We start from the raw sequence: 23,785 nt of genomic DNA, 5'->3' as shown, positions 1-23,785 counted from the left end.
CTGCAATCCATGGAGTCACAAAGAGTCAGACACAACTGAGTGGTTGAAAAACAACAACAGAGAAATTCACCTGTCAGGAGCCGCATTAGGCATTACTGACAAAATGGAGGCATGGCCCTAAACCCCCTCCCTTTGTTCTATAGGCATGGACCCGGAATGAAGGAGTTAGGCTTTGTGATTCTGACTTGTTTTTCCCTTTCCTCGGCTGAGTTGACTGAAGAGAATATTAAGGTGCTTATTGTTTTTGAGAGGAGCATAAGAAGGCATAAAGCCTTCTGCAGCTGTGCTCAAAGAGTAATTCATAAAGTTAATCACTGACATTTGTTCAAGGACTTTTACAAAAAAGTGTTCCAGGGTGAGCACACAGGCCGCAGCTTGAGGCCATGGGAGGGATTGCTATCTGAAGCCCATTTGTGAGAAAAGTGTTTATGGCAAAGGAGTTTGCTGAATTTAGGGCTTAGGAATAATTAAAATAGTTAGAAGCTAAAGATATAAGGATTGCTGTAATGTTATCATATTCTACTATAGCTTATAGAAATTAGGGACTTAGAGATATTATTAGGTAGAAGCCCTTTCTAAGAATAGTGAGCTTAGGATACTAGGGGCAAACAGGACTTAGAAAAATAAGAAATAAACTGAGGAATGTGGTATGTGGCCCAGACATTAGCATGAGTTACAGTGTATTCACAAGGACACATGAGAAAAAGTAGATAAGAGAATCGCTGAGGAAGGAGCTCCTTTTGAAGTGCAACAATGATTTCTGGAGAAAAATAAATCTGGGTCAATGGGAACTAAAAATATCAAACCTCTGACCTAATGCTTTTGTAGAAGTATAAAAGAGAATCATAAGCTTGAAATAAACAGGCAGTCCAAGAAAAATGAGAGGCTGCCTCAGTTTCTCGCCAACACTGCTCATCCCTTCAGTTTGAATCCCTGCTGGGGCTGGACTCCAGCATTCACCAAATTGGTAAGTTTTTTTTTTTTTTTAATGCATGCTGATATGAAGAGGTGGCAAGAATACCCAGAAGAACTATACAATAAAGATCTTCATGACCCAATAACCACTATGGTGTGATCACTCACCTAGAGTCTGACATCCTGGAATGCAAAGTCAAGTGAGCCTTAGGAAGCATCATGATGAACAAAGCTAGAGGAACTGATGGAATTCCAGTTGAGCTATTTCAAATCCTAAAAGATGATGCTGTGAAAGTGCTGCACCCAATATGCCAGCCAATTTGGAAAACTCAGCAGTGGCCACAGGACTAGAAAAGGTCAGTTTCCACTCCAATCCCAAAGAAAGGCAATGTCAAAGAATTTTCAAACTACTGCACAATTTCACTCATCTCACATGGTAGCAAAGTAATGCTCAAAATTCTCCAAGCCAGGCTTCAACAGTACCTGAACTGTGGACTTCCAGATGTTCAAGGTAGATTTAGAAAAGGAAGAGGAACCAGAGATCAAATTGCCAACATCTGTTGGATCATCAATAAAGCAAGAGAGTTCCAGAAAAACATCTATTTCTGCTTTATTGACTATGCCAAAGCTTTTGACTTTGTGGATCACAATAAACTGTGGAAAATTCTGAAAGAGGAATACCAGAACACCTTACCTGCCTCCTGAGAAATCTGTATGCAGGTCAAGAAGCAACAGTTAGAACTGGACATGGAACAATAGACTGGTTCCCAATCGGGAAAGGAGTACATCAAGGCTGTATATTGTTACCCTGCTTATTTAACTTATATGCAGAGTACATCATGTGACATGCTGGGCTGGATGCAGCATAAGCTGGAATCCAGATTGCTGGGAAAGATATCAATAACCTCAGATATGCAGATGACACCACCCTTATGGCAGAAAGAGAAGAAAAACTAAAGAGCCTCTTGATGAAAGTGAAAGAGGAGAGTGAAAAAGTTGACTTAAAACTCAGCATTCAGAAAACTAAGATCACAGCATCCAGTCCCATCACTTCATGGCAAAGAGATGGAGAAACAATGGAAACAGCGAGAGACTTTATTTTCTTGGGCTCCAAAATCACTGCAAATGGTGACTGTGACCACAAAATTAAAAGGTGCTTGCTTCTTGAAAGAAAAGTTATGACGAACATATATGACAGGATATTAAAAAGCAGAGAAATTACTTTGCCAACAAAGGTTCGTCTAGTCAAAGCCATGGTTTTTCCAGTAGTTGTATATGGATGTGAGAGTTGGACTACAAAGAAAGCTGAATGCCAAAGAATTGATGTTTTTGAACTGTAGTGTTGGAGAAAGCTCATGAGAGTCCCTTGGACTTCACAGAGATCCAACCAGTCCATCCTAAAGGAAATCAGTCCTGAATATTCATCAGAAGGACTGATGCTGAAGCTGAAACTACAATATTTTGGCCACCTGATGCAAAGAACTGACTCACTTGAAAAGACCCTGGTGCTGGGAAAAATTGAAGGCAGGAGGAGAAGGGGACAACAGAGGATGAGATGGTTGGATGGCATCACGGACTTGATGGACATGAGTTTGAGTTAGCTCCTGAAGTTGATGGACAAGGAAGCCTGGCATGCTGTAATACTTGGGGTCACAAAGAGTCAGATATGACTGAGTGACTGAACTGTACTGAACTTATATGACAGCTGTGACAATACAATCTAAGAAAAATGTTTCAAATGAAGTTCAAGACAACTAAATGCTACCAGAGCCATCTTATGGAAAATAATGAACAAGTCTTTGGTCAACCCAATATTAACTACTGTTATCATCCTTAAACTCTTGGGAAAGTGACCCAGAGTGCTTTTCAGTATGTAGTTACCACAAATGCTATCTCATCGTCAGTGCTATCCTTCTAGCCCTATTCCAGGCCTCTAGAATATCCTGCTGCTGCTGCTAAGTCCCTTCAGTCTTGTCCGACTCTGTGCGACCCCATAGACGGCAGCCCACCAGGCTCCCCCGTCCCTGGGATTCTCCAGGCAAGAACACTGGAGTGGGTTGCCATTTCCTTCTCCAATGCAGGAAAGTGAAAAGTGAAAGTGAAGTCGCTCAGTCGTGTCTGACTCTTTGCAACCCCATGGACTGCAGCCTACCAGGCTCCTCTGTCCATGGGATTTTCCAGGCAAGAGTACTGGAGTGGGGTGCCATTGCCTTCTCCCTAGGATATCCCAGGAGAATACAATTAGCCTGGCCTGATATACTTAGCAAAGGAAGGGATCTCATGAACCCATGTTAGGTTTAGTCTTTCCATGGAAGAAAGGTGTTGAGAAACTAAGTAAGAGATATATTTCTAGGTTTTATCCTTTCTGTAATAGGATTGTGAGCTTAATTTAATATTTTCACAGTGATGGGAGCCCTGAAGTTGATGAGTGGACATAGTTTATGCAAATCATTTTTTATGTACCTCACAAGGCAACTGTTATTTCAACTTCAGAACTAATATAGTGCTTGCAATCGGGATCTCAGAAATAGAACTTTGCAAAGGGACACTTCTGTAAGTCTCCTCCCTCTCTGTGAGAGAAATCTTTATTACAGTAAAATCCAAAATTCTGAAGAGTCCCTGCAGAAGATTACACCAAAATTACACTCTTTCATTCTTCCTGAGGAATTTAATTACAATCCAGGTTCCTGGGAGGACCCAGAAAACAGGTGTGTGTGAGAGATCCAAGAGCAAGTTGAATCTCAAGGCTTTGGGTTGGGGATGCCTTTCCAAAGCAGTGTATGTTCATGTGTTCACGCATGAATGTGTATGTGTGTGCATGTGTATAAACTCGACCACTCTGAAGCATCCTGGGCAGTAACCATGCCTTCACTTATTACTCCTACAAGTTAAATACGTAGCCAGAGGAAAAGCACCTTCTCCCTCTCTCCTTCATATTTTATGCTAGTCTATCCAAATGAAATCAGATTGAAATGAGCATCAGGGAGCTCCCAGGTGCCCTAGTGGTTAAGATTCCAGACTTTCACTGCCATGGCCTGGGTTCAATCCCTGGTCAGGGAACTGAGATCCCACAAGCCATGTGGCCAAAAGAAAAGAAAAAAAGGAAAAGAAATGAGCATCAACTTTATGGAGAGTAAGATGCATGAAATGCCAGTAGGAAGCTGGGTGTGTGAGCAAAAGAGACACTGTTACCAGGCAACCAGTTTGGTTCAGCCCTAGTTTCCTTGGTGATGATGGTGTGAGGGTGTGGGGGTGGTTTGTTTTATATAAAGACTCCAGTTCTTCCTCCTCCTTTCCTCCTTCCCTCTTTCTCTTTCTTAGGAAGAGTTGGAATGTATCTTCTCTTATCCATTCTCTCCCTGCATCACTGCCCATTTCCAGTTTTGGGGTTTGGAATCAGACACAGGTTCAAATTACAAAAGAGCCTCTGCTACTTACTAGCTGTGTGCCTCTCAGCAAGTTATTTGCCTCTATAAACCACAGGCTCTTAATCTGTGAAACGTATATAAAAATGAGACAATGTATGTCACGCACTTAGCACGAAGTTTGACAAAAAATTATTAGTTAAGATCAGTAGAAGGAAATTGCTTCCAGTTGGTAAATCTCAGAAATGGCTGTGGCCATCACGTTCTCAGAGCACTGCTTGGTGCTGGTGGTGGCGTTCTGGGAAATAAGGTTGGGGATGGGAGGGAAAACATAAGATGAGATACACAGAAGCATTGATTTCTCTTCCTTACCCCCTCATTTATTCTCAGTTGGAGAAGCCTCTCCCTAATGAAAAAGGGAACCTGAATCATTCTATCCAGAAGGGAGGGAGGCAAGCTTGGCAGCTATTACTAATCAGTCACTAATGCTAGGGAAACCTCCTTGCTTACCGTGGACATCAATGACTGTGAGGGCCCCGAGGGTGAGTCGAGCTCCACTGCTCAGCTTCCCTCGCACCAGCTGAACAATCTGTGCAATCTGATCATTGCTCTTCTTCAGAAAATCCTGGCAGGGGCATAGGAAGGAACAACGTGTTAAGTTGTATTCTCCTGGTAATTCCTTCTCTGGAATGATACCATCCACACTCCATGGTCCAAACCAGACTCCTAGATGTCATCCCTCAACCTCCCTTTCCCTCAGGCCCAGTCATTAACCTCAAGACAGATTTCAAAAGCATAATGCCAACTGAAAGAAGTCAGATTTGAAAGTCTAGATACTGTATGATTTTACTTTTATAATGTTGTGGAAAAGATAAAACTATAAGGGCATAAAACAGAATGGTAGTTGCCAAAGGCTGAGAATAGTGACTACAAAGGGCATGAGGAAAATGTTAGGGTGTGTGGAACTGTTCTGTATGTTGGCTGTGATGATGGTTACACAAATGTACATGCTTGTCAAAACTCAGAAATGCACACTAAAAAGGATGAATTTTACAATATATATAAATTAGGCACTAAGCCAGAATTAACAAAAATGATTGAAACTCTTTTAGATTAAAGTAGACAAAGGAAACATGAAGCTGCTGCTGCTGCTAAGTCGCGTCAGTCGTGTCCAACTCTGTGCGACCCCATAGACGGCAGCCCACCAGGCTCCCCCGCCCCTGGGATTTTCCAAGCGAGAACACTGGAGTGGGCTGCCATTTCCTTCTCCAATGCATGAAAGTGAAAAGTGACAGTGAAGTCGCTCAGTCGTGTCCGACTCTTAGCCACCCCCTGGACTGTAGCCCACCAGGCTCCTCCATCCATGGGATTCTCCAGGCAAGAGTACTAGAGTGGGGTGCCATTGCCTTCTCCAAGGAAACATGAAAACTAAATATAATTCTGTATTGGATCCTAAACCAGACAAAAGATGAGTTTAAAAGGTTAAATAATAATATTGTATCAATGTTGTTGGATATTGTACTGTGGTTATATAAGATGTTAATATGTTAATATACCTGGATGAAGGGTGTATGGGAATTCTTCGTATTATTTTTGCAACATTATTTGCCTGTCTGACATTATTTCAAAATGAGTCAAACAATAAAAAACACTGGGACGACCCAGAGGGATGGTATGGGGAGGGAGGAGGGAGGAGGGTTCAGGATGGGGAACACATGTATACCTGTGGTGGATTCATTTTGATATTTGGCAAAACTAATACAATTATGTAAAGTTTAAAAATAAAATAAAATTAAAAAAAATTAAAACAGATTGCCTAACTAAAAAAAAAAAAAATGAATGAAGAACATATGAGACCACCCTATGCTCATCTCACCTTCCTTATTTTTTTGTTATGTGCTTCTGGGCAAGTGCTTTTAACCCTCTGTGTCTCAGTCTCCTCATCTGTCAAATCTAGATAATTAAAGCTATTCTTCAAGAGATTTTGAGGAGTAAGACCCTGACGCTGGGAAGGATTGAAGGCAGAAGGAGAAGAGGGTGACAGATGATGAGATGGTTGAATAGCATCACTGACTCAATGGTCAGGAGTTTGAGCAAACTGCAGAAGATTGTGAAGGACAGGGGAGCCTGGCGTGCTGCATTCCATGGGGTCACCAAGAGTTGGACAGGACTTAGCAACTGAACAACAACAAATGTAAAGAACTTGGCACAATGTCTGGTATGAATAAAGTGTCCAGTAAATAGTGGTGGTTATTATTATTAATTATAATATCCTTGCTATGCTATGCTAAGTCACTTCAGTCGTGTCTGACTCTGTGTGACCCCACAGACGGCAGCCCACCAGGCTCCCCCGTCCCTGGGATTCTCCAGGCAAGAACACTGGAGTGGGTTGCCATTTCCTTCTCCAATGCATGAAAGTGAAAAGTGAAAGTGAAGTCGCTCAGTCGTGTCCGACTCTCAGCGGCTCCATGGACTGCAGCCTACCAGGCTCCTCCGTCCTTGGGATTTTCCAGGCAAGAGTACTGGAGTGGGGTGCCATCGCCTTCTCCAATAATATCCTTAACACATAGCATAAAAAAGTCTTTAAAAAATATTTATTTATTTGTTTGGCTTCACAAAGTCTTAGTTGAAGCATGTGGGTACTTTAATTGCAGCACGTGGGATCTTTAGTTGCAGCATGAGAGATCTAGGTCCCTAACCAGGGCTCAAACCTGGGCCTCCTGCATTGGAGGCATAGAGTCTTAGCCACCGGACCACCAGGGAAGTCCCCTAATTGGCTTTTGGATGCATCCCTGGTGCCCTCGGTATGTCTGCAAGCCACTGGGGACAGAACTGTTCTCCACATCTCTCTTAACCACACACATTACACAGCAATTCTGGGCAGATTGCCTTTAGTTGCTGGAATGCACCGTGCTTCTCGTTGTCCGATTTTTGCACATTTTGGTCTCTCTCTCTCATGCTCTTCCTCCTGATCTGTGCTTGACTACTCCCTATTTATATTTTATGTCTCCTCTTAGACCCTGTTTTTCTGGGACATCTTACCCTCTCTTACTTTTAGTTTTCTCCTTCCTTTCCATGATTTCTGGATCCCTGTACTTTCCTTATCACAGCTTGATAAAGGAACCTTTAAAAAAAATCTTTCTCACTTGACTGTAAATTCATGTCAAGGACAATGACTGTTTGATTCACTACTAATTCCCTTTCCCTAGCAAAGTTCCAGTTGCAGATATCCAACAAATATTTGTTAAATGAACAATAGGTCGGTGATAGATGAATGGATAGAAATTCTGTACCAACAACTTTAGGATGCCAAGGCACATCATTCAGCATGCATGGTACTCCAGAGCTTGAATGTGTGATGGGAAGCATTCTATTCTTTACAGGTAGGAAACTGTAGCACACAGACGCAGTTGCAAAAGTCAGAATTTTTAGTGTTTCTAAGGTTTCAAATAATGTACATGAAAGCAGTTTTCAAGTGTAAACTACAACACATCTATTAGGATTATGAACAATAAATCTGTAAAAAGTGAAGCTGCTTGTTGTTCAGTCACTCAGTCATGTCCAACTCTTTGCGACCCTGTGGACTGCAGCACAGCAGGCTTCCCTGTCCTTCACTATCTCCCAGAGTTTGCTCAAACTCACGTCCATTGAGTCAGTGATGCCATCCAACCATCTCATCCTCTGTCACCCCCCTTCTTTTCCTGCCCTCAATCTTTTCCAGCATCAGGGTCTTTTCCAATGAGTTAGCTCTTTGCATTAGGTGGCCAAAGTACTGGAGTTTCAGCCTCAGCATCAGTTCTTCAAATGAATATTCAGGGTTAATTTCCTTCAGGGTTGACTGGTTTGATCTCCTTGCAGTTCAACAGACTTTCAAGAGTCTTCTCCAACACCACAATTTGAAAGCATCAGTTCTTTGGTGCTCAGTCTTCTTTATGGTCCAACTCTCACATCCATACATGACTACTGGAAAAACCATAGCTTTGATATGTAGACCTTTGCTGGCAAAGTGATGTCTCTGCTTTTTAATATGCTGTCTATGTCCAATTTGCCATAGCTTTACTTCCAAGGAGCAAGCGTCTTTTAATTTCATGACTATAGTCACTGTCTGCAGTGATTTGGAGCCCCCAAAATAACGTTTGCCACTGTTTCCATTTTTTCTCCATCTATTTGCCATGAAGAGAAGGGCCAGATGTCATGATCTTAGTTTTTTGAATGTTGCGTTTTAAGCCAGCTTTTTCACTTTAGTCTTTCACCTTCATCAAGAGGCTCTTTAGTTCCTATTCACTTTCTGCTGTTAAAGTAGTAGCTGCATATCTGAGGGCTGATGATATTTCTCCCAGAAATCTTGATTCCAGCTAGACTCCAGTCATCTAGCCAGGGATTTCATATGATGTACTCTGCATATAAGTTAACTAAACAGGGTGACAATATACAGCCTTGACATACTCCTTTCTCAATTTTGAACCAGTTCATTGTCCCATGTCCTGTTTTAAGTGTTGCTTCCTGACCTGCACACAGGTTTCTCAGGAGATAGGTAAAGTGGCCTGGTATTCCCATCTCTCTAAGAATTTCCCACAGTTTGTTGTGATCCACACAGTCAAAAGCTTTAGCATAATTGATGAAGCAGAAGTAGATATTGCTTTTGGAATTGCATTGCTTATTTATATGATCCAGCAGATGTTGGCAATTTCATCTCTGGTTCCTCTGCCTTTTTAAAACCCTGCTTGTACATCTGGAAGTTCTCACTTCATGTACTGCTGAAGTCTAGCTTGAAGGATTTGGCACATAATCCTACTAGTATGTGAAATGAGTGCAACTGTACAGTAATTTGAACATTCTTTGGCATCACCTTTCTTTCGGATTTTAATGAAACCTGACCTTTTCCAGTCCTGTGGCCACTGCTGAGTTTTCCAAATTTGCTGGCATGTTGAGTGCAGCACTTCAACAGCATTATCTTTTAGGATTTGAACTAGCTCAGCTGGAATTCCATCACCTCCACTAGCTTTGTTTGTACTAACGCTTCCCAAGGCCCACTTGAATTTACACTCCAAAATGTCTGGCTCTACTTGAGTGGCCATACCACTGTGATTATCTGAGTCATTAAAATCTTTTTTTGTACAGTTCTGTGTATTCTTGCCACTTCTTAATCTCTTCTCCTTCTGTTAGGTCCTTGCTCTTTCTGTTCTTTATTGTGCCCATCTTTGCATGAAATTTTCCCTTGGTATCTCCAATATTCTTAAGGAGATCTTTAGTCTTTCCCATTCTATTGCTTTCCTCTATTTCTTTTCATTGTTTACTTAAGAAGGCTTTCTTATCTCTCCTTGCTATTCTCTAGAACTCTGTATCTTTCCTTTTCTCCTTTGCCTTTCACTTCTCTTCTTTTCTCAGCTATTTGTAAGTCCTTCTCAGACAACTATTTTGCCTTTTTGCATTTCTTTTTCTTGGGGATGGTTTTGGTCACCACCTCCTATACAATGTTATGAACCTCCATCCATAGTTCTTCAGGCTCTATGTCTGCCAGAACTAATCCCTTGATCTATTTGTCACCTCCACTGCATAACTGTAAGGGTTATACTCGAATGGCTAGTGGTTTTCCCTACTTTCTTCAATTTAAGTCTGAATTTGGCAATAAGGAGTTCATGATCCAAGCCACAGTTAGCTCCTGGTCATGTTTTTGCTAACTATATAGAGCTTCTCCATCTTCAGCTGCAAAGAATATAATCAATCTGATTTCAGTATTGACCATCTGGTGATATCCATGTGTAGAGTCATCTCTTGTGTTGTTGGAAGAGAGTGTTTGCTATGACCAGTGTGTTCTCTTGGCAAAACTCTGTTAGCTTTGCACTGCTTCATTTTGTACTCCAAGGCCAAATTTGCCTGTTAGTCCAGGTATCTCTTGACTTCCTACTTTTGCATTCCAGGCCCCTGTGATGAAAGGACATCTTTTTTTTTTTTTTGGTGTTAGTCTTGTAGGTCTTCATAGAACGTTTTAACTTAGCTTCTTTGGCATCAGTGGTTGGTGCATAAACTTGCATTACTATAATGTTAAATAGTTTGTTGGAAATGAACTGAGATCATTCTGTCATTTTTGAGACTGCATCCAAATACTGCATTTTGGACTCTTTTGTTGACTATGAGGGGTACTCCATTTCTTCTAAGGAATTCTTTCCCATAGTAGTAGATATAATGGTCATCGGAATTAAATTCACCCATTCCCATCCATTTTAGTTCACTGATTCCTAAAATATTGATGTTCACTCTTGCCGTCTCCCGCTTGACAAAATCCACTTTACCTTGATTCATGGACCTAACATTCCAGCTTCCTATGCAATATTTTTCTTTATAGCATGGGACATTACTTTCATCCCCAGACACATCCACAATTGAATAAAATTTCTACTTTGGCCCAGCCTCTTCCTTCTTTATGGAGTTGTTTTTCCACTCTTCCCTAGTAGCATATTGGACACCTACTGACTTGGGAGGGTGGTGCTTATCTTTCAGTGTCATCTTTTTGCTTTCTCATTTTGTTCATGGGGTTCTCAAGCCAAGAATACTGAAACGGTTTGCCATTCCTTTCTGCAAGGTACCACATTTTATCAGGCCTTGACTAGCAAGGACATGCCTTCAGCCACTCCCTGTAGCTGGATGACACGCCTGGTGCCCTGGCTGTCCCATTGCTGGTCCATGTTCAGTGTGTAGACCTTCACAGGCTGCAGCGTGTCTGTCAATGTGCTGTCCGGCGGGATGGAGCCAAGGCCCTGCTGGAGTTGCTAGGAAGGGGGGCTACAGAAGGCTGGAGCCAAGGCTGGAGGATGCCCAGGAGTGGAGGGCTCCCTGGCCTTGCTTCTGCTGCTGGCCAACCTGGGGACAATCTGCTGCCTGCATGGCCCTCTGCTGACTGAGCTCTGGCCCCTCCTTTCCTCCCCTCCAGTTCCTCGGCATTATTATCCAGACTCAGCAAGTCCGGCTGCCCGGAAGGGAGTGCGCAGTGCTTCTTGGCCTCCTGCCCCATCCTGCTGGGAACTTGGGGCGCTGGCTACTACCCTGCTCCTGCCTCGATCTCCCCATGATCTCTGTGAAGCTGCTTCCCTTGCCAAAAATTGCAACTTGATCAAATACTAATGCTCTAATTTTAATGTATAAAGCAAAATATAGCAAATTAAAATATATTCTGGCTCCCAGATAATCATATATAGGGGGAATAACAGCAGATCTGATGCGATAATCATAGAAAATTACACCGTGGTGAAAATGTTGGGAATGGAGTTACCATTTACTCAGTCAAAAAATATTTATCAAGCAACTTCTTGGCACTGCAATAACCCCCTGAGATATAATAATGAGCAAACCAGACATGGCCTTTTCCCTGTGGGGTTTATAGCCTATGATCTTGATACTGAATAACTTACCAGCATCTCATTTAACCCTGCACAGTAGTAAGGTGTGGTGGTATGATTCTTTTCATTTTATAGACAAGGAGACTGAGACTCAGGTTAGGTAACTTGCCCATCGTCACATAGCTAACAGGTAAAGGTGTCAGAAGTTGAACTCAAGTCCATCTAGGTCCTGAACTCTCAAGTATAGGCATTAGTGGCAGAGTTAAGGGGAAATATGTGTCTGTATCTGAAGATTAGCAGGACCTGAGTATTCATGGTTTCAAGAGAAAGTTGAAGAAAAAGCTAGAGGTGGGTGAGTGTTGGACTGGGCGTGGTAAAAAGGGATATGGTGGAGAAAGAAGAGAGGAAAACAGGACCAGGTGGCTTCTCGGCACAGGAAAAAGATGAAGAGGTCTCTGTTGGTAGAAATTCTGCCAGGTTGGCACTTGGAAGGAAAGGATGATAAAAGTTAAGATCCTTTAGCCTAGAATTTCCATCTAGGAAGAAATGTGAGAGTTCTTGCACTACAGAACTTGAGGACAGTCCTAATTCCAAACATGTGTCCTGAAGCAAACCCTGACTTCTGTGACACCATGGGGCTATTTATGTTTTCTTTAGAAAAATGGCACTCTAATTATACATCATTCAAATCATAATCTAGCTTAAATCTCCTCTATAAGCTTCATGACAGGCTCACTTACCGGTAGGGTCTTTTCAATCAGGGCTTGGGAAACCTCCTGGGTCCAAAAGATGGAGGAGACACAGATAACCACCTGGCCAGGCCATTGCAAGACCCACTGATTACGGGGGACCTGGGAAAGTGCAGGAGGGCAGTTTGCAGGGTCAGTTCATCTTGTGTGATTTAAACTGACTTCCTAAAATATCCACCACAATCTTATCCCCTCAACAAAAACAAAAGTCATCCCCAGCCTCAAAGGTTACATACAAGTCTTAACATTTCTGGGATTATTGATTTATGTCTTCCTCCCTGAATTTTATAGAAAAGAAAAAGATCCTCACCAACAATTTCATTAATCCCATCACCTACAAATTGGCACTTGCCATCTACATCTACAAGGATTAATTATGAGCTGCTGCAGCTGCTTACATTCAACACCCCTCTGAAAGGAGTTCAGGGTGATCAGGAATAAGTCACTCTAAGCTCTGGGAAAAACTGGCAGAACAGGTCTTCAGATAGATATTTTCAGGAGATGATTTTATGAGCCCAATTCTTGAAAATCCTCTTATCTAGAAAAACACTAAAATCCTTCATGGTGGTATCTGCTCCTTGTGATTAGCAGTAACCTTCATGAGACTAGAAAAAAACCTTCTGTAAATAATATGTGCTTGATTGTGCATACTCCCCCTTCACCAAAATCATATATACACTGACCTTCCTTCTTTTACCTCTTTGGAGCAGTTTCTCAGATGTATCTGAAATGCTGTCTCCTGGCTATAGTCTTCATTTTGCCCCAAATAAAACTCAGCTCACAACTTTCACAGTAACAGGGATAGGGTACAGGGACAAAGTAGGTGATTAAATAGTTAATCTCACTAGGGGATTGTAAGTAGAATAAATATAGGAGACCCCTGTAAGTTAATGACTATGCAAGAAAGCAGGTTTGCTTAACTATAAGACCAAGCAGCTTGTTTAGCAACAAAACCATGCAACAGAAGCATAAGACGTGCCCCCAAACAATAAAACAATGGGGGCATGAAAGCCACATCTTTCCCAGTGAACTCAGTACGTTAACAACCCCTAGGACACGCTCTCTGCATGCATGAAAAACAATAATCTGTGGAGCTAGCTTGGTCATGTAGGGACAAGAAAACTCCCCTGCCCAACTTGAAGGAGGAGCTCATGATGGAAGCACAATGTCTACTTGAGAAAGACAAAGAAGTTCTTCCTTTACCCACTTTTTCTTTGATTATGAAACTGTAGCCCCGTAGGTTCTTGGGGCATGGTATCCTCTTGCCTGCCCACTTGTAAGCCTCACAAGCATCTTCTTCTAATAAATCCCTTTTTACCTATCACTTTGCTTCTTGCTGAGTTTTTTTCCTATGCTGAGACATAAAGGACTATGGTAATGGAGCTGTTTTCAATGTTGTGCATTTTTTTCAATCAATAACTCTTTTTTTTTTTTAATGCTCCCATCTAGGGATTTTACACAGTTATAATCAAGGTGTTGTTCAGAAAGTATTTATATAACTACTCTTTTTGATAGCTACATAATATTGCAATACTGCTCCACAATTTTTATAGCCATGACACCCCCTAACTTTTTTAAACTTCTCTGTACATAGATAGAAATTATCCATAGAAGGCAAATTATGGCTTGAGAGCCATGTCTGAAGTTAGGTTGTAACACAGTCAGGCCATTGTTGAACCTATCATCTAAGCATGCTTTTGCACTACAAAGGCAAGGATAAATAGTTGTGATTGGTGTATATTGCCTGCAGAGTGAAAATCATTTGCCATCTGGCCCTTTACAGAAAAAGCTTGTCTGGCTATAGATGCAACTGCATGAAATAACTTCATGCAGGTAGCCATTTTTCTTTAACTTTTTATTTATAATGTATCGGGGGACAAAGGACTTGGTTTTTCATTTACAGTACAAATACTACGGAGAGAGGCAACAGCGTCAGTCCTGGGTACATCAGTGGGAAGGTGTTAATTGGATATTCCTTCTTTAATGGAAAAAGTCCTGGGGGTAGGGGTGGGGTCTCAAAGTTAGAAACACTTAAAATAGAGGAGACTAAAGATCTAGTCAAATTTCTCACTCTCCTCTGTCACTTTCATCAAGAGGCTCTTTTAGTTCTTCTTCGCTTTCTGCCATAAGGGTTCATGGGGTTCTCAAGGCAAGAATACTGAAGTGGTTTACCATTTCCTTCTCCAGTGGACCATGCTTTGTCAGAACTCTCCACTGTGACCCATCCATCTTGGCCCTACATGGCATGGCTCATAGTTTCACTGAGTTAGACAAGGCTGTGGTCCATGTGATTTGTTTGATTAGTTTTATGTGGTTGTAGTTTTCATCCTGTCTGCCCTTTGATGGATAAGGATAAGAGGCTTATGGAAGCTTCCTGATGGAAGGCTCCTTGGAAGAAGAGTTATGACCAACCTAGACAGCAATTTAAAAAGCAGAGACATTACTTTGCCAACTAAGGTCTGTCTAGTCAAAGCTATGGCTTTCCAGTAGTCATGTATGGATATGAAAGTTGAACCATAAAGAAAGCTGAGCGCTGAAGAACTGATGCTTTTGAACTGTGCTGTTAGAGAAGACTCTTGAGAGTCCCTTGGACTGCAAAGAGATCAAACCACTAAATCCTAAAGAAAATGACTCCTAAATATTCATTGGAAGGACTGATGCTGAAGCTGAAGCTCCAACGCTTCGGCCATCTGACATGAAGAATTGACTCACTGGAAAAGACCCTGATACTGGGAAAGATTGAAGGAAAGATTGAAGGGGACAACAGAGGGTGAGATGGTTGGATGGCATCACCGACTCAATAGACATGAGTTTGAGCAAGCTCCAGGAGTTGGTGATGACTGGCATGCTGCAGTCCATGGGATCGTAAAGAGTTGGACACGACTGAGCAACTGAACTGAACTGAAAGATCTAGTCTGCCAACAGTAAACTTAAGAGTAATTGTGACAGGTTCTTTTCCCTTACGCCTTCTGTTATACAAGTCACCTAAAGCTTTGGGAGCTAAATGAGTTGTGCCCTTTGGAGTGTCATCTACAAATTGCCACTTGCCATCTACCTCTATACGGATTAAATCATGTGCTGCTGCAGCTGCTGATTTTCAGCATCCCCTAAAAGGAATTCAGGGTGGAGAGCAGAAATGAGGCACTCTGTGCTCTGAGAAAAACTTGCAGCATGGGTCTTCAGATAGACATTTTTCAGAAGCCATTTTTATCAGCTCAATTCTTATATCTCCTTCCATCTAGAAAAGCACCAATACCCTTCATGGTGATGAGTGCTCCTTGTGACTAGCAGAAACCTGAAAAAATATGTGCTTGATTGCATGTATTCCCCTTTCACCAAAATTACATGTATACTGACCTGCCCCCTACCTCTATGGAGCAATTTCTCAGAGGTGTCTGAAGTGCCATTTCCCAGACTACAGTCTTCTTGTTGCCCCAAATAAAACTTACCTTGCAATTTTCACATTGTGCAATTTTTTAAAGTAAACAGGGCATGTGCAATGCTAAATGAAAAACCTAGGGGAGGGGATGCTTAATCAGGAAGAGGCTCTAAATAAACCTCTTGCCATCAATTATTTTCACAGAAAGGACTGGCCCACAGCAATCAAAGGGTTCTGGCTCATAGGATATACTGGTATGGGCTGCTTGTAATTGTAAACCTTTCATATTCAGAACTATATATACTGCCCCAGGATTTAAATGGAAAAAGAAGAGAGGCACAGAGGGGTCAGGTGTTATTTATCAGGAGAGGGATGGGTTTTAGTGGAAGATGGGCTTCCATTTAACCTTGGCCCCCACATTTTTCTTGGTGTGCCAACACCCTGGCATGTGTGCCCCAGTTTTCATTTACCTGGACATATGCTTCAATCCCAAGTTTAATAACTTCCTGCATACTGGCAAGCATCATCTGTTCCACCTGCAGGAGCCATTTTTCCACCATGCCCTGCAGGTTGAGACAGACAGAGAGGACAGTTAACCAAGCCTGGAGGGAGGGACCATGGGCAGAGGCCAGCTTTCTCTCAGCAAAGGGCTGGAGGGAGGCCAAAGGTTTGCACACCTTCAAGCCAATATTCTTTAACTATTGGTTAAACTTATTTACTGTATTCTCAGAAGTGTATGTTTCAAAAAAGGGACAATAGAGACTTTTTAACATACATTTCTTTCACATTTTCTGAAAGACAACTTCACAGGAGACAACTGACACATTTATACTTTAGATTGAGAAATAATATATTGCCTGTCATGTCATTAATTAAAGAAGTTGCAGCCACCAGCAATTGCAGCCACCCTGTATCCCCTGAAGGTGAGCCCTGAAGGAACTCAGGAAGGAGACAAAGAATACCTGCCTACAAGCTGCAGTCACCGCCAAAGGTGCAGCTTGAGGAAACTCAGGATGTGAAAACACAGGATACTGGCCCCAGATAGCTGAGGTGGATATCAAAGGACTGATTTCAGTGAGCCCAGACTCTTGCATCTTCTCATACATATAAAAGCAATAAATTCCTTAACTTGTGCTATCTGGTTTTCTTTCATTAACAGTAATCTTTTGACATTCAGAAGTCACAAAACTCCTAAATATCCTGGCTCCCCTCCAACCTCCAGCAGTTTTCTCAGGCTTACTTGAGATGCTGCCTCCCTAACTTGACATCCTAAGAATGTATGCTGAATAAAACAGAACTCAACTTTTAGGTGGTACATTTTTTTAGTCTACAAGTTCATAAAATAAACTGTCCATTTCTAATTGAACAGTTTTAATTCTTGCATTATTCCAGGGGTCCTCAAACTTTGCTGAGCATTGGCATCATCTGGAGTTCTTTAAAAGTTATGGATTCCTGAACCCCACTCCCAGACATTCTGATTTGATTGGTATGGGATGCAGCCAGGACAAATGGAGTTTTAAAAATCTCTACAGGTAATTAGAATGTGCAGCATATTATCCAGTGTTAGAGTTTCAGGTAACTGTACCTGCTGACCTCAAGTACTTGTAGGCTAGCTGGTGTCTGGTTCCAAGGTGTGATTCCTAGTTGCTGAAACTTAAATGTGTGGGTGGCAAAAATGGTCTACCGAGCAAGGCCAAGAATGCTAGTCTACTTCTACTGTGAAGTGCTGTCATGTTCAGCAAGAGTGGAAGTAACTCACATTTTACTCGTTATATAAGGGCACATGTACTAAAAATGTGAGCTAAATGGCATTAAATCCATGATGTATTATTGACCTTTAAAAACACCTGCCCCTACTGGACGGTTTATTGATCTGACTGGATCTCTTTGAATTTAGATCTGCTCATGTAGATTTAAATAGTAAGTTGCTTGGATCTGGTTCCTGCTACTGTTTCCACATCAAGCTTTATTGAAAATTTTCCACAAATTTAGGGTGCCATGTGAATTGCAGTATAATCTCCATCTTAGAGATGAACAAGCAGACCCAGAAAGATTAGTTCCCCAAAGTCGGCTGTGCTGTGTGCTTAGTCTCTCAGTCATGTCCGACTCTGTGACCCATTGGCTTGTAGCCCGCCAAGCTCCTCTGCCCATGGATTTTTCAGGCAAGAATACTGGATTGGTTGCCATTTCCTCCTCCAGAGGATCTTCCTGACCCAGGGATTGAACCCACATTTCCTGTGTCTCCTGTATTGCTGGCAGATTCTTTACCTGCTGAACTATCAGGGAAGCCCCAGTTACCCCATCATTAAGTTGTGGAATCTAAATGTTCCACACAGTCTGAAACCAGAGTCTAAATGCTTAACCAACATATAATCTGCTTCTCTCTGTTTTGCTGTTATAAAGAAAAGAACTCAAAAATGGGTAAATGGAATTACTTTGGCTTGAGCTGGGTAGATTTTCTGTTTGAATGGAACGATTTCTTTTTCTGAGCTGATCATGCCCACAATCTCCAGACTGTCTGTAAACTCCAGCTTGGCAATTCCTTCAAAGCACTTCTTCAAGTGTGGCTGCACCCGGAGAGGGTCCTTTGTCTCTGACAATATCTCCAGCAGCTCATCATTTGATAGGAAGAAGAACCTATTTCAAAGCAAAGCAAGATGGCTACTGGAATCTCTTCTAAGAGCTTCTGTTCCCAACAGAAGTGATACTCCCCGTCAGGCAGATGACAGTCTAGTGAACACCAGCTACTTCTAGGGCCTTATCTAAGGCCAACTCCCCTTCACCGTTTTTCATCTAGGGCATAGAGACTGGAGACAGTTTTGACTCAGAGCAAAAAAAAAGAAAAAATGATGAAAGCTGCTATATGTGGGTTTTATATGGCTGTGCGTGAGGAGCTGGTATCAGTTGAAAGACATCTAAACAGAGCAGTGGTTCTTAACCTTGTCTACAGCTTAGAATCACCTGCAGAGTTTAGGGAAAAAAGTTTTAATGCCAAGGTTCCACTGCCCAGAGATTCCAATACTGATCTGGGATCTTATATTTTTAAAAATCCCTGCGATTCTAATGTGCAAGCAGTGTTGAGAACTACTGGGCAGGAGGAAAGAAAACTTCCTTATCTTTCCTTATTCTCAGAAAATGTTACAGGTGGGAAATAAGTGCACATTAATAATGAGCCTATTTATGTGCAGAGGGCTTTATCATGTTTTATATCAGAGATAATAAGATAGCTTCACTCTCTTACTTAGACCTTAAGGGCAGGGACAGCAAACTTTCAGAAAATGTTCTAGGGATAAATCTCTACAGTAACCACTAGGTTTTACATTCAGTAATGGAAGGATCATATAATGACAGTTTTCACTGTATGTATTGTTGTTCAGTTGCTGTGTCATGTCCAACCCTTTGTAACCCCACGGACTGCAGCACACCAGGCTTCTCTGTCCTTCACTATCTACAAAAGGCCACGATATTTGTAACTTCTTTGTTCAAGAGATGAAGTCTGTTTTCACATCTCTTGAAACTTGGCTGGCTCTGAGTCCTGCTTTGGCCAATAGATTTTGGAAGATATGAATTTGCACTAGTTTCAAGCTTAGGCATCAAGAGGCCTTGAAGTTTCAACTCCTGCTGCTTTTGGGAACACTGCAACCATCACCATATGAATAAACCCAGGCTAGCCTTCTGGAGGTTGAAAGACATTTGGCTCAATTATCCTTGCTGCCCTGGCCAACAGGAAACTAACCATCAGACAAGTGATTGAGGCGACGGACTGCCAGTTGACTGCAATCAACATGAGTGAGCCCTGATGAAGCCAGAACTACCCAGCTGAGCTCTGCCTAGTTTTCCAACCCACAAAAATGTGGGCTCAGTAAACAGTTGCTGTTTTACACTTCTAAGTTTGGAGGTGGCTTGTTATGTAGCAAAGCAAATTAACACACTGTAACTGAGGGTTGAATGGATAGGAATAACTCAATAATTATTTGTTGGGTAGTTGACTAACCATTATCTAATTAGGATGTCAATTTCTCCCACTCCCAAGTGAAATTCAAATAGGTGATCTCTACGAATTCATCATGTGTAACAATGAATAAGGCTCAATGGCCATAAGAGTAATAATTAGTATTTTGTATAATTTAAAACTAAAAATATTATTTAGCACTCTGTATTTTCAAGATAAAATTCATTTAAAACATGTGACTATCAAGAACATTTTCCAAGTCTTTTCTGAGAGTGCTTTGTTTTATTCCATAAAAATACACAAAGAAATACTGATACTTTGTATATGTAGTTAATTAACTTAGGGAGAAGATGAAGCTCAGAAAATTTAAATAACTGAGTGTCTTATCCAGACTACCTGAATTTGTCCATTTACCAGTCTTATGCTTTTCAGCAAGTTTTGTTTCCTCATTTGTAAAACTGGGGTAAAAACAATGTTAGCAACTTCATAGGATTATTGTAAGGGCTAAATCAGATAATATGTGTAGGCACTTAAAGTGGTGACCTGGCATATGGTAAATACTGTATTAATGTTGGCTATTATTCATATTTTTATTAGGAAAAACATTAGTGGGCATATGATTGGAAGCTCATATTTCAGAGGTTTCCTCTTAACAAAGTTTTGTGCTTCCAAGTCAAGGTTTTTTTCACTATCTGTGCCGTATTTGTGTTATCCAACACTGAAGCCCTTAGCCAAATGTGGCTATTTACCTTTAAAAAATTAATACTAAATAAATTAAAATTTTACTAAGTTACACTAGCCACATTTCAAGTGCTGGATAGCCATACGTGGTTATGAGGTCTGCTTAACTCCAAAGTCCAGGGTTTTGAGTACTATACCCCTCTAACTGGGTGTCTGACTATGCTGGCTCCATTGGTGTCCATTCAACCTCACTCTAAATAGTGACTATGAAGACATGCATTACCCCTGAGAGCTGTCTCTTGGGGAATGGAAAACCTCTAAAGAATATGGAATAGATGTGTGTGTGTGCTTGTGTGCTTAGTCGCTCAGTTGTGTCCAACTCTTTGTAACCCTATGGATGGTAGCCTGGCAGGCTCCTCTGTCCATGGGGATTCTCCAGGCAAGAATACTGAAGTGAGTTGCCATGCCCTCCTCCAGGAGATCTTCCCAACCCAGAGATTGAACCCAGGTCTCCACACTGCAGGTGGATTCTTTACCGACTGAGCCATCAAAGAAGCTCATGGAATAGACGAGTAGAAGCCAACTCTCAGTATAAAAAAAAAAAAATGTAATTCTACCAATATGTGGGTCAAGAGGGCAAATTCAAACAAGAGAACAATACTAGATACCTGGGAAAAAATAGTCTCTTCTTCTCCAAGTAATCATTCAGCCCTTTCTGGATGTCCTCCAACAGAAGGTTGGCTTCTTGAAGTCTCTCAGCCATCCGTGGCTGGTCCGCTGCCATCAAAACCCTGGTATCTTTCACCTGGGTTCCATAAAAAGGTGATAATCATCAAGAGGTCCCAGATTCTGAGACTGATTACTGTAATAAGTGTGTGACTAGTGCATCAATTAATGACCCTCCTAGCCTAATCACCTCCTAATCCCACAAGGGTGACTGCTCATAATAATACCCTTTTGCTCTGTCCATGATTGAATGGGCTGGGGTTGGGCACCTAAAAGCAACAAAGCCAATTATATTTTAACTACTGGGATTGTGGAATCAGACCATGATATTCTATACTAATCTGCTCTGGCCCCTTGAACATTTGTTAAATAACTGAGTAACTAAATATAGTGAATTATTTGAATTCTAAAATTATTCTCGATTTATAAGCTTTATTATATTATCCTGTAACAAATAAAGTCTTATATCTCATGAGGAATGGGAGCTAAATTATCTAAATTTAAATAGTTACCTCTATGAAGCTGGGACTTCAAAAGGCCATTAATTTTAATATTTGCTATTCCCATGTTTGAATTTTTAATAATAAATAACCAGAAATTTAAAAAAGTATAAAGATATTGAATTTGCAAAAATCAGCTTAGGTAAAGTCCAGTTTACTTATAGATTTCAAGAGACATGGTAGGATTGCATAATGAGGAACATCTATATGGCATCACACATTCCTGATGGTAAGATGTGCTAGGGAGTGAAAACTCACAGCTTGGGACATAAGTGATTTCCAGTAATTATCAACGATGGCAAATTTCCTGCCCTCTTCTGGCATCTGGGCTATGATGTCCTCTGAACTGAAGATTGGTTCCAGGTACAGCCAAGTGGCTTGGCACTTTAACCAGGCATCCAAAATTTCCTGCACACGAACTAGCTTTTCTTCCCATTTCTGCAAATTTAGCATTTCACATCTGAATCATTAACATGCCACTATGCATCACAGACCCACTGACTAAACAAATGGTGCATTCATTAACTTATTCAGTCATTCACTTGTTCCACAAATACTTACTGAGTGACCCCTATGTCCTGGTCACTCTTGTAGGCAAAGTGGATACAGCAATGAAAGAGAAAACAAGATTCCTTATCCTTATAGAGTTCCTAGTGGAATAATCACAACAACAACAATGCTGCCAATTAACTGAAAGCGTTAGCTCTGCTACAAGCTTGTTTAAAAAATTTACACTGGAAAGCATCCTGAAAGAGATAGTTAAAAAGTTAAGGTTCATCTTAACTTTTTAAGGGATAATAAAAAAAAACCAGGAATAATTAAAAAAAAAAGTCTAAAAAGGAATAATAATAATTAAGAAAAAACAAGCCTAAAAAGGAATTTTAAAAATATCCTGATTTTCAGGGTCATCTTAAAAAACAACAATAACAATAATAGTTTTAAGGCTTCCTCTGTGCCAAGTGATGGTCCAAGTGCTTTATGTACGTGAAAACCAATTTAATCCAACAGATTCACAAGGGAGATATTATTATAAAACTTGCTTTACAGATGCAGAAACTGACATATTCAAGTAACTGGTCCAAAGTCACACAACCAATAAGGGACAGAGTCAGAATTTGAACACACTCAGACTCGAGTCTATGTCCTTAGCCTATTCTACTTCTACTACATCAACTGGAGGCTAACCTCCAGTAGTTTACATTCTAGATTTCTAAAACCGATAAGATACTTTCCAAATGTATTTTTGTTCGCTGTACTCAAAACACTTATCTTCTCTTTTAGCAGACTGTCGCAAAAGCTCAGTCTGCCAGACTGTTAAAAAGGCTTACTTGGTTATTGCTTTCAGTCTTTATAAGTTTCCCTGGTGGCTCACTTGGTAAAGAGTCTGCCTACAACATGGGAGACCCAGGTTCAATCCCTGGGTGGGGAAGATCCCCTGGAGAAGGAAATGGCAACTCACTCCAGCATTCTTGCCTGAAATTCCATGGACAGAGAAGCCTGGTTGGGCTACAGTCTATGGGATTACACAAGTTGGACACAGTTGAATGACTAACACTCAGTCTTTTGTTGTTGCCGCTTTTCATCAAGAGAAAGTGGATTTTCTTTTTAATTGAACTTAAAAATCTTCTTTTAGGACTTCCTTGCAGTCCAGTGGTTAAGACTCCACGCTTCCACTACAGCGGTTGGGGAACTAAGGTTCTACATGCCTCGTGGTATGGTCAAAAAGTAAAAACAAAACAAAAACTTTCTGCTCCTCCAAGAAACCCAGAGCCTAATGGGCCATCACAAAACATTTAATCTCATTTCCTCTTACCCGGCATTCAGTTTCTATTGGTTTGACAAATGGAGAGCCACACATGGTCTGGGTTTTTATCACATGATCATCAAGTAACAGTTGAATGTCATCAACTGCACACAAGATGCTTGTATCCTGCAAATAAAAATGACCCACCCTGTTAAAATCAGACCTCTTTCCCACAACTTTTCATACTGATCCCCAAAGGACTCACAGCTCAGATCTCCACCTCTATGGGACACTATGTCTTATAGCAGAGAGAGTTTTCTATTTTCTACTTTGAAAATATTCTTAAAGACTTTTCTACCTCCTTTGCAGAAAACAAATGTGGTTCAAACCTAGATCTGCAACTAGAATCTGCTGTCTGGAGGAGAAAGAGTTCTGTC

At 41.2% G+C, this 23,785-nt stretch overlaps 1 protein-coding gene across 1 annotated transcript in view; it reads right to left on the bottom strand.

The window, feature by feature from the left end:
• DNAH3 (dynein axonemal heavy chain 3) overlaps positions 1–23,785 on the bottom strand; it is a 247,772-nt gene that overhangs the window by 152,861 nt on the left and 71,126 nt on the right. Inside the window, exons 21-27 of the mRNA XM_086375467.1 lie at positions 23,418–23,534; positions 21,863–22,042; positions 21,047–21,183; positions 18,181–18,382; positions 16,216–16,308; positions 12,358–12,468; positions 4,791–4,905 (exon numbers count right to left, since the gene is read on the bottom strand). Of these exons, the coding sequence (XP_086231593.1) occupies positions 4,791–4,905; positions 12,358–12,468; positions 16,216–16,308; positions 18,181–18,382; positions 21,047–21,183; positions 21,863–22,042; positions 23,418–23,534 (955 nt within the window). The remainder of the gene's footprint in view (positions 1–4,790; positions 4,906–12,357; positions 12,469–16,215; positions 16,309–18,180; positions 18,383–21,046; positions 21,184–21,862; positions 22,043–23,417; positions 23,535–23,785) is intronic.

This window comes from Bos grunniens, chromosome 25, assembly GCF_055505025.1.
Source record: "Bos grunniens cultivar Pamir isolate PY7600 chromosome 25, Bosgru_T2T1.0, whole genome shotgun sequence".
Lineage (NCBI taxonomy): Eukaryota > Metazoa > Chordata > Mammalia > Artiodactyla > Bovidae > Bos > Bos grunniens.
Note: the sequence above shows the minus strand (reverse complement) of the source record. Positions and strands in the feature narration are given on the sequence as shown.